At 33.7% G+C, this 12,933-nt stretch overlaps 1 protein-coding gene across 3 annotated transcripts in view; it reads left to right on the top strand.

Moving 5' to 3' along the window:
- The window catches only part of LOC133195835 (interleukin-17 receptor D-like), a 35,822-nt gene extending 23,641 nt beyond the window's left edge, over nucleotides 1–12,181 (top strand). The window contains exons 1-5 of one of the 3 annotated variants that reach the window (XM_061331788.1): nucleotides 1,026–1,045; nucleotides 3,601–3,666; nucleotides 3,884–4,111; nucleotides 5,146–5,184; nucleotides 9,132–12,181. In XM_061331788.1, the coding sequence (XP_061187772.1) occupies nucleotides 3,609–3,666; nucleotides 3,884–4,111; nucleotides 5,146–5,184; nucleotides 9,132–10,489 (1,683 nt within the window). In that variant the 5' untranslated portion in view covers nucleotides 1,026–1,045; nucleotides 3,601–3,608 and the 3' untranslated portion in view covers nucleotides 10,490–12,181. Of the gene's footprint in view, nucleotides 1–1,025; nucleotides 1,046–3,600; nucleotides 3,667–3,883; nucleotides 4,112–5,145; nucleotides 5,185–9,131 lie in introns of those variants that run through there. The other 2 variants (XM_061331789.1, XM_061331787.1) reach the window with 2 other exon arrangements.
- Nucleotides 12,182–12,933: the final 752 nt, after the last annotated feature.

Here is a 12,933-nt window from a genome sequence, read left to right as displayed (position 1 = left end):
GATGCTTGAAATTTTAGCACAATCTTTGTTAAGCCTTGCCATATAATGGGATTCATTTTTGGAACAAATCCGATGTCAACTTCCTGTTTATCCATGTGTCTGTCCGTACCATACGTAGGAAATTTTAGTTGTAGTTTTCTCAGCAACTACTCATCGCAGATGCTTGAAATTTTAGCACAATCTTTGTTTAGGCATGCCATATGTTGGGATTCAGTTTTTACAAATCCGATTTCAATTTCCTGATTATCACTGTGTTTGTCCATAACCGAACTTGTGTATTCACATCAGAGTTGGGGTATTATTAGTGAGCATTGGCTCACAGACTTCTTGTTTTCAATGCGTATTTTGTAAAATTCAATGCGTATTTCTGCAAATACGCACCTTATCTGGAGCTCTGATCTGTCTGTACTATACATAACAAATTTTGGTTGCAGTTTTCTCAGCAACTACTGATTGCAGATGCTTGAAATTTTAGCACACTCTTTGTTTAGGCATGCAATGTGGTGGGATTCATTTTTGTATGAATCTGATGTCAACTTCTTGTTCATCCTTGTGTCTGTCCATGACTTAACTTGTGTAGATTCACATCAAAGCGGGGGTATTACTAGTGAGCATTGGTTCACAGACTTCTTGTTTTTAAATAATGCACAATCTCAGGTCAGCTGTCTGATTTCATAATCTTCTTACAGGGCCCGGGTCTTAAAGGCCATATTTCAAGCTATGTGGGCAAAAAATGTATAATTGAATTTCTTTCATATTAATATAAAGAGAGATTTTGCATCCTAGAACAAAATATCAAAGTTTGAACAAAATTGAATTTGAGGAAAAATTTGGCCTATTGTGTACTACTTTAAGTGACTGTGGTTAGAGATAGAATTTATTACAGGTGTTTATAAGAGATTGGCACTCTGTAAGTGTTTTATAAGGAGTTTTTGAAAATTCGTGAGAGAATGTTCTCTGAATCAGTCTTCTTGGGACGGAAATGTAATATCTTCGCTTTGATATAAATTAGGATAAAGAGAGGAAAATACACTCAAATGTGGGGGTAATTTGAAATTCTCATGAAATATTTCATACACTAATAATATTACAGCTTCATTCTCCCAAATACTTTTCAGTTACATTAAGATACAGTAAGTTAATTTATGTAACAAAATGTAAATAATAAAATTTGTGTAAATCATTGCACAGAAGCGATTTATGTGCAACACTTGAACAAATTAAAATTTACCATCTCATGATCAACCCAAATTGTGATATATCACAACAAATTTGTAACTATGTAGTTGAGAAATTTGTGCAAAACATCTGTATCTATATTCAAAGCCTACATATCTAAAATCAAAACCAATCTGAAAATGTAATATTTTTGAATGCAATTTAATGCTTTGGGCAGCATAGCTGCGATATATACTTATTTTAGCAGTTATGTTTTGGTGCCATTCGGGCTGCTTTTAGTCCACTAATTTATGTACATGCTAATATGTAATTATGATAAAAACAAATACATATAAAAACTTAATACAAATGTACTAATTTATCATTATGCTAATCAGTTGATGAGAAAAATTGGGCTAATTTATATATGTTAATTAAAAGCAACTTTATCAACTTAGGCAGCTAGCTTCTTTTCTTGTTTACATTTATGAGCTGACATTTTTATTTTTGGCCAAATGTTAATTGAATCTGAGATGTATTGTACTGATTGTGCTGTGTAATACAATATTTATAATATGTAATATGCATGATGCACTTATGTGATTATCATTTTTTAAAAATAAGGAAGAAATTGTTTTATTACAATCAATCTCCACCCCACCCCCCATCCCCCACCCCCTTTTAAACACCTTTTTCTGCAATTGTTTTGAAGTCATAATTTCACTATGATAATGTTGATTAATTAAGACAAATTGAGTGCCATTTGAATACTTTTATACACCTACATGTAACAGTGATGTACTGTAAATATTAAGGTCCAGAAAATCTCCATTCATTTTGTCTTATTAGGGCTTCAAATTCAGACTTATTCTCAGCTCTCATAATCACCATGCAAGATTTGTTGGTAAAAATCCTAATTTTAATGGAATTTACTTGACCTTTTGTAGATATGCTAAATGTAAACTGCTATATATCTAGAAAAAGGAGGTTTTCTCCCATTATTTGTGCCCTCTGTTAATTGATTTCTCCTCTGCCTGGATTTTTAAATTCTTTCTCCATCATTTACTGGAGAAAGGTCAGCTGTAAGCGATGTAAAAATCAATAGGTGTGAAATTGACACTAAATGCGTCTTGATTTGAAAGCCCATTAATCTGTTAAGTAATTGTCTTGGATACTGAGAAGAAGAATGTGTTTGATCTATCTCAAGTTTTAATACATATAAATGTGCTTAGATCTGCAGCACAGAAATATTGTCTGGGGATTCAAAATCAAAATTTATGTATGTACATGTGTCATAAACGTATAAATTCTCCGTCTTAATTGTTCATTATATATTATATGAAATAAAGAAAAAAAATTCTATCAATCTAATTAAGGCATACAAGAAAAGCACTCCAGGACTATAGTGTATAGAATACTGTTTATGCAGTGCTTAAATCTTTTTTTAGCATGTTCAGATATACCCTGTTTTAGACAATATTTGATAAGATGTCATTTGTGAATCTCCTAAATACCTAAAGCAAGTCCATACTTTCAGGGCATTATAAAGCAATGCATGTAGTCTGTAAAGGTTTCAGTTACCAATTAAGACAAAAAGCAAACCTTTTACCTTCATAAAATCCCATTAGATTATGTTTAATTGCTGATCATTAACCATATTGGTTTGTTCTAGTCAGTCTGTTGTGTAGAGGGAGATCCCCTCTAGCAGTTGGACGTGGGTAGATTTTATGGCATGGATATGAGTTATGAAGTCAGGAGAGGGGATTGTAAAACTGACATATAAGGTTACCAACAAATAACAGTCAGACAGGAGTAAAAAGAGGCAATAAAATTGCATGAATGTACTGAGACAAATAAATGTGCATAGCAACAGTTTTAGTGCCATAAAAAGTTTGATAAATCAATGCTAAGAAGTTTAAACACTGAATGTGTAGTCCAATACAAACTTGATTTTGCTCATGTATCAGTTGTAAATTTAAGTAAATACTTGTCATTTCTGACGTTAAAGGTAACCAATATTTCATCTTCTTTTGATTATGACACAAAAGGCTTAAGTTATAATTCTATAGGTAGGTTATTGTGGTTTAGAATTCAGGAATTCTTTTTTCATTATAGACTCTGGCTGTTTATCCACATCCATTAATATACAGTGTTGTATCTTAAAATCTTTCAATCTCAGACGTCAAGTTTTCATAAATAGTAAATTTACTGATAATTAATTCCATAAAAGTTGTCAGTCCTGCTGAATATGTATTAGTCCCCTTACACATTGTCTCATGATCATGGTTACAGTATATAGGAGATATAGGTGCTTAGTGACAACCATCATAAAATTATTGTAAGCCATAAAATAATCTTTCTTAAATGTTGCATAATGATGAAAAAGGTTAAGGAATGTTGAACATGATGTAAACTTGTGTTAATTATTCCATCTCATTACAGGACCCACGATGTCCACCCCCTCTGTAGGAAATGGTCCAGATGAGGTCAAACCCAATCCAGGCTCAGGTAAGATATATACATGTATATTAAGGCTTTCAAATCTGAATGCTTATAAAACTAGACTATTTGGTCATTCTCTTCCCAGTTATAACCCCTGCCATCACTGTATGGTGTATATGTTGATTATGATGCATTAGAAATTCAATTTGTATGTTGAATGGTGTATATATTGCTATGAAGACTTATGATAATTGTATAGTAAGAGGAAGAAGTTCTATTGTAGGTGTGATTGTGGACCAGCCTGACAATATTGAGTATGAACAGTCCCTCCAGATTGTCTTGGGGACAGTGTGTGGAGTGGTTGGACTTCTAGGTCTTATCATTATCATCTCCCTACTGTACAAACTGTATAAACGTCGTAACTCACCACGCCGGTCACCAGGTAAATACATCATCATCTCCCTACTGTACAAACTGTATAAACGCCGCAATTCACCATGCAGGTCACCAGGTAAATTCATCATCATCTCCCTACTGTACAAATGGTATAAAAACTGCAGAAGAAAACATGTGACGCAACACTCCAGGTAAATACATTATCATCTCTCTACTGTATAAACCATGAAGTCCACAACACACCATGCATTCAGCAGGTAACTACATCAGCATCTCCCTACTGTAGAAACTGTATAAAATACCACAACTCACCACGTCATTTCACCAGGTAAATACAGGAAAACTTGTCTAACCTGGATGTTGTGTATTCCAAAATCTTGCCTATTACGATGTAAACTTTAAGTCCTTTTCAGTAAATTCAGTTATTTACAATGTTGTTTAACCCTGCCAATTTCTATGGAACCAGTGGTGTCCTGATTAAACAGGTTTTACTGTACATCATTATCACTCTAATGTACAAACTATAAACACCACAACTCACCACGGAACATATCATGTAAATAAAACATTATCTCCATATTGTACATCATCATCACTCTAATGTACAAACTATAAACACCACAACTCACCACGGAACATATCATGTAAATAAAACATTATCTGCATATTGTACATCATCATCACTCTAATGTACAAACTATAAACACCACAACTCACCACGGAACATATCATGTAAATAAAACATTATCTGCATATTGTACATCATCATCTCTCTAATGTACAGAAAATAAACACAACTCACCACGGAACATATCATGTAAATAAATCATTATCTCCCTATTGTACATCATCATCTCTTTAATGTACAAAATATAAACACCACAACTCAAGTATGCCATACTACATGTAGCTCAAACATATTCTTCCTACTGTACAAATTATGTTAATGTCAAAACTCCTGATGCCACACTCCAGGTAAATATTTCATTATCTCCCTATAGTAGAAACTGCATAAACACCAAAACTCTGTAGCTTCATGAAAAAAGTTTGATTTCTGTTTGATGTAGATATACTGTTTTTTGTGATCTATTTTAATGATTTTTGTATCTTTTGTATATTCCACTAAATATTCACTGTATTATTTTGTAGATCATCCTGAAGAGGAATTAAGTAGCTCTATTTCTATAGGTCAGTATAAGAGAGAGAGGACTTTTAAGTAGCTCTATTTCTATAGGTCAATATATGTAAGTAGTCTATTTCTATTAGTCAGAATAAGTAAGTACTCTATTTCTTTGGGTCAGTATAAGTAAGTAGCTCTATTTCTATTGGTCAGTATAAGTAAGTAGCTCTATTTCTGTGGGTCAGTATAAGTAGGAAGATCTATTTCTATTGGTCAGTATAAGTAAGTAGCTCTATTTCTGTGGGTCAGTATAAGTAAGTAGCTCTATTTCTATGGGTCAGTATAAGTAGGAAGATCTATTTCTATTGGTCAGTATAAGTAAGTAGCTCTATTTCTGTGGGTCAGTATAAGTAAGTAGCTCTATTTCTGTTGGTCAGTTTAAGTATAAAGTGTCTCTATTTCTTTGGGAGAGTATAAGTAAGTAGCTCTATTTCTATTGGTCAGTATAAGCTAGTAGCTCTATTTCTATGGGTCATTATAAGTATAAAGTGTCTCTATTTCTGTGGGTCAGTATAAGTATAAAGTGTGTCTATTTCTATGGGTCAGTATAAGTAAGTAGCTCTATTTCTATGGGTCTGTATAAGCAAGTAGTTCTATTCAATTGGTTAGTATAAGAAGTAGTTCTATTCAATGGGTCAGTATAAGTATAAAGTGTCTCTATTTCTATAGGTCAGTATAAGAGAGAGAGGACTTTTAAGTAGCTCTATTTCTATAGGTCAATATATGTAAGTAGTCTATTTCTATTAGTCAGAATAAGTAAGTACTCTATTTCTTTGGGTCAGTATAAGTAAGTAGCTCTATTTCTATTGGTCAGTATAAGTAAGTAGCTCTATTTCTGTGGGTCAGTATAAGTAGGAAGATCTATTTCTATTGGTCAGTATAAGTAAGTAGCTCTATTTCTGTGGGTCAGTATAAGTAAGTAGCTCTATTTCTATGGGTCAGTATAAGTAGGAAGATCTATTTCTATTGGTCAGTATAAGTAAGTAGCTCTATTTCTGTGGGTCAGTATAAGTAAGTAGCTCTATTTCTGTTGGTCAGTTTAAGTATAAAGTGTCTCTATTTCTTTGGGAGAGTATAAGTAAGTAGCTCTATTTCTATTGGTCAGTATAAGCTAGTAGCTCTATTTCTATGGGTCATTATAAGTATAAAGTGTCTCTATTTCTGTGGGTCAGTATAAGTATAAAGTGTGTCTATTTCTATGGGTCAGTATAAGTAAGTAGCTCTATTTCTATGGGTCTGTATAAGCAAGTAGTTCTATTCAATTGGTTAGTATAAGAAGTAGTTCTATTCAATGGGTCAGTATAAGTATAAAGTGTCTCTATTTCTGTGGGTCAGTATAAGAAGGTAGCTCTATTTCTATGGGTCAGTATAAGAAGGTAGCTCTATTTCTATTAGCCAGTATAAGTAAGTACTCTATTTCATTGGGTCAGTATATGTAAGTAGTTCTATTTCTATTGGTCAGTATAAGTAGGTAGCTCTATTTCTATGGGTCAGTATAAGTAAGTAGCTCTATTTCTATTGGTCAGTATAAGTAAGTAGCTCTATTTCTATTGGTCAGTATAAGTAAGTAGCTCTATTTCTATGGGTCAGTATAAGTAAGTAGCTCTATTTCTATGGGTCAGTATACGTAGGAAGATCTATTTCTTTGGGTCAGTATAAGTAAGTTGTCCTATTTCTATGGGTCAGTATAAGTAGGAAGATCTATTTCTTTGGGTCAGTATGAGTAAGTTGCCCTATTTCTATGGGTCAGTATAAGTAGGAAGATCTATTTCTGTTAGTTGTTCTATTTCTTTGGGTCAGTATATGTAAGTTGTTCTATTTCTTTGGGTCAGTATATGTAAGTTGTTCTATTTCTACGGGTCAATATAAGTAGGAAGATCTATTTCTATTGGTTAGTATACAAGAGGGAGATTGACTAAGAAGACCGTTTGTGTTTCTGTGTTTCTGTAGGCAAATTTAGAAAATATTAAATAGAAAAATATGATGTTGGGTTAATGGTGTTTACTTGTATCTGTAATCTGAAAAAAAATCATACAGTCCCCTAAGGCTTCCTCATTCCTGTTGTCAGAGCTAAAGTAAAGGTACATTTATATTGAAAACTATTGTAGTAGCTGGATACTCTTAACATTATCATTGTGTTAAATTGGAGCAAGCATGTGATATTAGTTTTTTTTTGAAGAATAAACTATAAAATGAAAAAATCCATCCATTTTCCCCATACTTTACACAAATTTCATGTAGGGTTAGAATCTAAAACTCTCGTTTTTGTGGCTTCCTACATGACAGTACTGTAAACATGGTTATATTGAAGGGTTGAATGTTTGACCATATCGGTATATTAGAAATATGGCAAGTGGAAAACCCCTTGAGGGTTTTCCACGAGGGTTGAGGCCTCTGCTGGTGGACTGTTAGTGCCCGAGGGTCTCTACAGCCCAGTAGCTAAGTTTTTTTGTACTAGCTTGAAAATATGGATATAGTTTTAATTGCTGTGGTAAAATTTATAAATTTATTTCAAAATTAAGGATTATCTCCATTATGCATAGCTTTGATCCTTCAATGTATTTGACTCCAGTCTTTGGCACCTCCTATTTTAGGCTCTTCAAAATTTTTCAAATTAAACATTTTTGATTCCAAACGTTTCGGCATGAGCATCACTGAAGAGACATAATTTGTCGAAATGCACATCTCGTGCATCAGAATTGGTACCATATATGATCTACATCTTAAACAATAATGTGAAAGTTGACGGGTGGAAATTTTGATGATTATTTGTAATTTGTCAATTTCATCAAAGTTTCCACTTTTACAGTATATAAATTTCCTTCCAAGACACCGACACTTGGACATTGACTGCTCAGATCTTACATAAGCAGTCATTACTCTGATTTGTTCCTTCAAATTCCCAACTTTCAGCCAATTAGCCAATAAGGGTTTTCACCATCTCCATGAAATGCTGTGATGCAAATAATGGTGGAGATTCACATTACTCAGAAAATTTGATAGGAATGATGTTGAACTGTGTTTTAATTAGGTTGACTCCACAGGGGAGAGTCTAAAAGGCAGGAATGTACTGTCATTGAACTGTGTATTGATTGTGAAGCCCTGCTTTAAAATCAATAATAAGGAATACAGCTGGTGACTACATGTATACTGTTCTCTTTATATATAATATATTTATGTATTGCATATTAGGCAATAATTTTTTAAAGTATTGAAGTAGTATTTTCTATTTGTTAGTGCAGTTCTATTACTAGTAAATTTACATAGATTACATATGTTGCCAAGAATTCAATTATTAAAAATTTATCAATACCTAACCTATGCAGAAAAATATGTGACAGTTCTTTATATTAAGGACATATGCAATGTAGTTTGAACTGTATTGTCTTTTTCCCTGGAGTTGAAGAGTTTCAATACTTAAAGGAACTGTGTGCTACATTTTAATGTCTATATATGCCATTGTACACTTCTTCTAAACCAAGTTTGGATAAACAAAACATCTCAAATTTAAGTTTAGTAATTTTTGTATATTTTTCTTTGAATTATATAAGAATTTTCATCTATTGATATCTTTTCAAAACCCCTGGTAATGCATGCTGATTTTTTGTCTACGAACATCTGATGGCACCATAGTCATAAATTAGGAATATCTTGAAAAATTTTCAGTAGGTAAGGTAGTACGTTGCGTATGTCCTTAACAATAGGAGTGAAACTGTGACAAGAATTAATCTGGCAGTAAAAATCATGAATATTTGCTTGAATATTTATTTGAATATCAGAAGATCATGCTTTTTGTTATATTTGAAAAGCACTTACGAGACCATAAATGATTTGGTTTGGAGGCTCTCAGTAATCTTGTAGATGTAAGAGTCTTCAAAGAACTTCAGATCTGCCTTTCAATTGTCTTTTTTTCGTTAGAACAGTAAATGCTGATGTTATGTGTTGCATTTTACAGATCTGGACCAGAAACAGATCCCAACAATATTGCTGCTGTATGCCTACGACTGTGTGGCTCATGAGAAGGTTGTGTCTGCCTTGGCTGGCTTCCTCATTGACACCTGTAACTGTAATGTACATCTCGACATATTTGAGGACCAGATCATCCACGAGAGGGGGCTTGATGATTGGCTGGTAGATAGGCTTCAGGAAGCTGATTTTATCATAGTGTTATGTTCTGTTGGAGCAAGACTGAGGTGCACAAAGAAGCGTGTCCGATTTAAGTGTGATCCTTATCGCACCATTCCAGATTATTTTGCAGTGGCTGTTGACTATGTAGCAGAGAAAATGAGAGTGGAGAGAATGAAAGGTCTACCTATGTCCCGCTTCATAGTAGCCTACATGGATTATTCTTATAGTAGTGATATACCCCACCAGATTGAAATGGGGACAAAGTTTCACTTGATGAAGGATATCACTAAACTTTTCTGTCATGTACATGGCATGAATAACACAGACAGTAGCAAGTTTGGTAACTTGCACCTATCCATGATTGATAAGTATTACGAAAGCTCAGAAAATGGGCTGGAGCTTCAGGTTGCTATTGAATCTGCCAAAGAGTTCTTCAAGTGCAATCCAAATTGGGTGGAGGACAGTATGGAAGTTCTACCTCCACCTACCACCAAGTCAAAATCACGTCCTGTGAGGAAAAGATCCTTAGAGCCCTTATTGGGGGAACCTCCAAATGATCCACGAATGGTGGACACTAAAGTAGATGTTCACAGACAAAACTTCTCCTCTCCTCAGCCAAGTGAACAAGATCAAATTTTCTCTTCACCTAAAACATTGTCCAGGCAAACAGATTCTTTCAAAATGAAGAATCGTTATTCTGCAGACATTGAGACAATTCCTTGTATCTTATGTGGGCAGGTGGACCATTATAGTGATAACTGCACCTGCAAAGGGAGAGAACAGAGAAAAAATGCACATGATAACTTAAATGATGATGAGGACAGTGAATTTTTTTCTGTTCGTGTCAAGAGTCGATCAATGCCCACTATGTGTAGCACAAGTTTGCATAGCTCCCAAACAGTATTTCAGGTTGATGTCCATAAGGAGTGGACAATGAATGAGGGTCATATGTCAGATGAAGCTGAATCTCAGGAATACGAGTCGAGTCGCGACCTTGATGACCTTGAGCGTGATCTTCAGTCTATTATATCTCCTATGTCAACACAAACTAAGACCATGTCCTTGCCAATTCATGGAATGTATGGACAACAAATGCAAGTGCTTCCTGAAGTGTCCAAATTTCCTGTCACTCAACAAAGCAGTTCATCCTCAAGCATGGGTTCCCTCCAGGAGCTGTGTTTGTGAGTGACAGGGATCTTTCCAGGCAGGAATAAATTATAGCCTTAGAATAAATATGACATTGGGTTGCACATCAAGGGCTATTGTACCGTGTAGAAAAAATTATGACGTGCATAGTGCTATATTTTTCTTGATAAAATGATTCCTTTTAAGCTAACTTAAAATTGAAAATGCAAATTGAGAGAAAAAAATATGATGTAGCATACATGAAAACATCATTCCTGTTTCTAAATAAAATAGGGTATTTGTAGACATGTTTTGATGTACACTGTAGAATTGTTGTGTGACCTTACACTTTCATTAAGAGTTGCCTGCTCTACTGATTTGCCAATCACTCTAGAAAATTATTTGCATGATGCACTGGTTTAATTTATTACTATGCAATTTTCTAAAATTTCTATTGCATGCACAATTACTACTTAATAAATATCATATAAATATTTAACATTGATATACATTTCAAGAGCTCATTACTTTTTTTTTCAGTTAAGTTGTAGAACCAGTCTTTTGTAAAGGAACAGAAACTTTAATTAAATATCTTAACCTTGCAAGCTACTGCTAGGATAGCTGAACTGTGTGCAGTGTACATCACTAAGTTATAATTTAAGGTAAAATAGTGATAAATAAAAGGAACGGTGCTTGTATGTCATTTTTTTGACAAGCCTTTTTTTTTAATTGACAAACAAAAGAATTTTGAATGATTAAATTTAGATAATTTACTTTTGAGGAATATAAAAGAAAGCTGTGCTTGTGTAGGCTGTGCAATACACTGTTTTCTCTTGTAACATTTGTGTTCATATACATTTTTATATAGTTGTTTTAAGAAAGGCTGTGAAAAAGATTTAATCATCTGTACTTATGATCTTTATATTCTTTTCCATCGGTTGTTTTTTTCTGTTTTGGTTGGGCATCAAATTTGCCATCTGAAGTAAAGGCAATGTTTATGCTGGTACTCTAATCAAGATTTTCCAGGTGCTTGTCAAATAATGACGATCATAAAGTCTATGTATAGCTCTTGATTGTCATAAGTTATCATATGGCCTATTGCATCCCCACTTTAATTTATCTAGATGAACGTCTCATGTGATTAAACCATAGATATTTTCCCAGATGTAAGGTGCTAATATAATGCCTGCTTCCTGTACTGATCTCTGATTGACAGGAGGGGTGTTCATCTCTGTGTGCTAGTCAATATAAGGAGATAGCACTTTTGTCAAGATTTGTGTATGTGTATCCATCTGTATGTCAAGTACTTACCCAATTTTATACAAAATGTAGAAATGTTACATGTTGATTTTCATGTAAGGAATCTAAAATATCTCCAAAGAAAACAAAATTAGAAAATCAAATTTGATGAAGTAATGGTATATGTTATTTACGCTCTAGCTCTGTTAATCCAAGAACCAAATTTATCCTATCAGTTGCACGTGTATTACAAATGTGTGTTTAGGTAGCAGTTTTATCTAAATGCTACTTAATAATAATGCATTCAGTATCAACATATCATAAATCTCTTATTCATTGTACTATCCTTAAATGTCATCTATTTATTGCATTACGTCAACAGTTCTCTATAAGCATCAGGTTTATGATGATATTGTATTAATTATGAGTCTGTGTTTGATTCAGTGTGAAAATTATTGATCTTCATGTACAATGCAAACAAATAAGTATTTAATAAATGACAAAAATGTGGAATGTTTGAGTTGTATACTTCAAATTATATAAACATTAGTTGTGTGTTTTTATGAAGCCTGAGTCTTCATTAAAAATACTACAAGGCCTTGGAGTAGCAGGATCAAACCTTGCCAGTTGGTGCATTTTGTGGCCTTGCATTGTAGTCATAAATGAATTTTATTGCAATTCGTTTTGAATATTTTAGCTTTGGAATTTTATGGTCATGTGTTGTCAGATGGTATCTGACATACCTTGTGCCTTTGTTTATCTCATCTCAGATTTGAGGTAGCTTGGAGTAAGAAAACCTAAAAAGAATACTTTTTGGCGGTGACCCCTGCGCTGTGACCTTTAGACCTTAGGAGGATCAGTCCCAGTGCTTGTTCTGTAGCACATTAAACATACTTTTCCTTGATACAGAGTAAGTGTTGATATAGTGGTCCGTAAGTGGTCCATATTTTTTAAAAGATTAATTTTCCAACCATCCTCTTCATCAGAACATTCTTCAAAACATCCAGCTGCCAAAAGAATGTAGGATAAAATTTTCTCAATGTCCAAAAATCATTTTTCATTAGATAGATGGTCATTTGATGAATTATTAAAACTTGGCACTACTTAATTGTCTAAATATGGTTGGACTAACAGTGCCATTCTAGGATAAACAATTCAAAATTTTCATTTCCCATGAATTTTGGTGTACCGCTGTGAGCCCTTGAATGGGGTAAAAAAAAAGTGACATTTTGTGTACAGCCAGTACATATCACATGTATGTAGTT

Source organism: Saccostrea echinata, unplaced genomic scaffold (genome assembly GCF_033153115.1).
Source record: "Saccostrea echinata isolate AGI-Se365-2 ecotype Australia unplaced genomic scaffold, CSIRO_AGI_Sech_v1 ptg000029l, whole genome shotgun sequence".
Classification (NCBI taxonomy): Eukaryota; Metazoa; Mollusca; class Bivalvia; order Ostreida; family Ostreidae; genus Saccostrea; species Saccostrea echinata.
The sequence above is the reverse complement of the archived record's forward strand: the minus strand, read 5'-3'. Positions and strand labels throughout refer to the sequence as shown.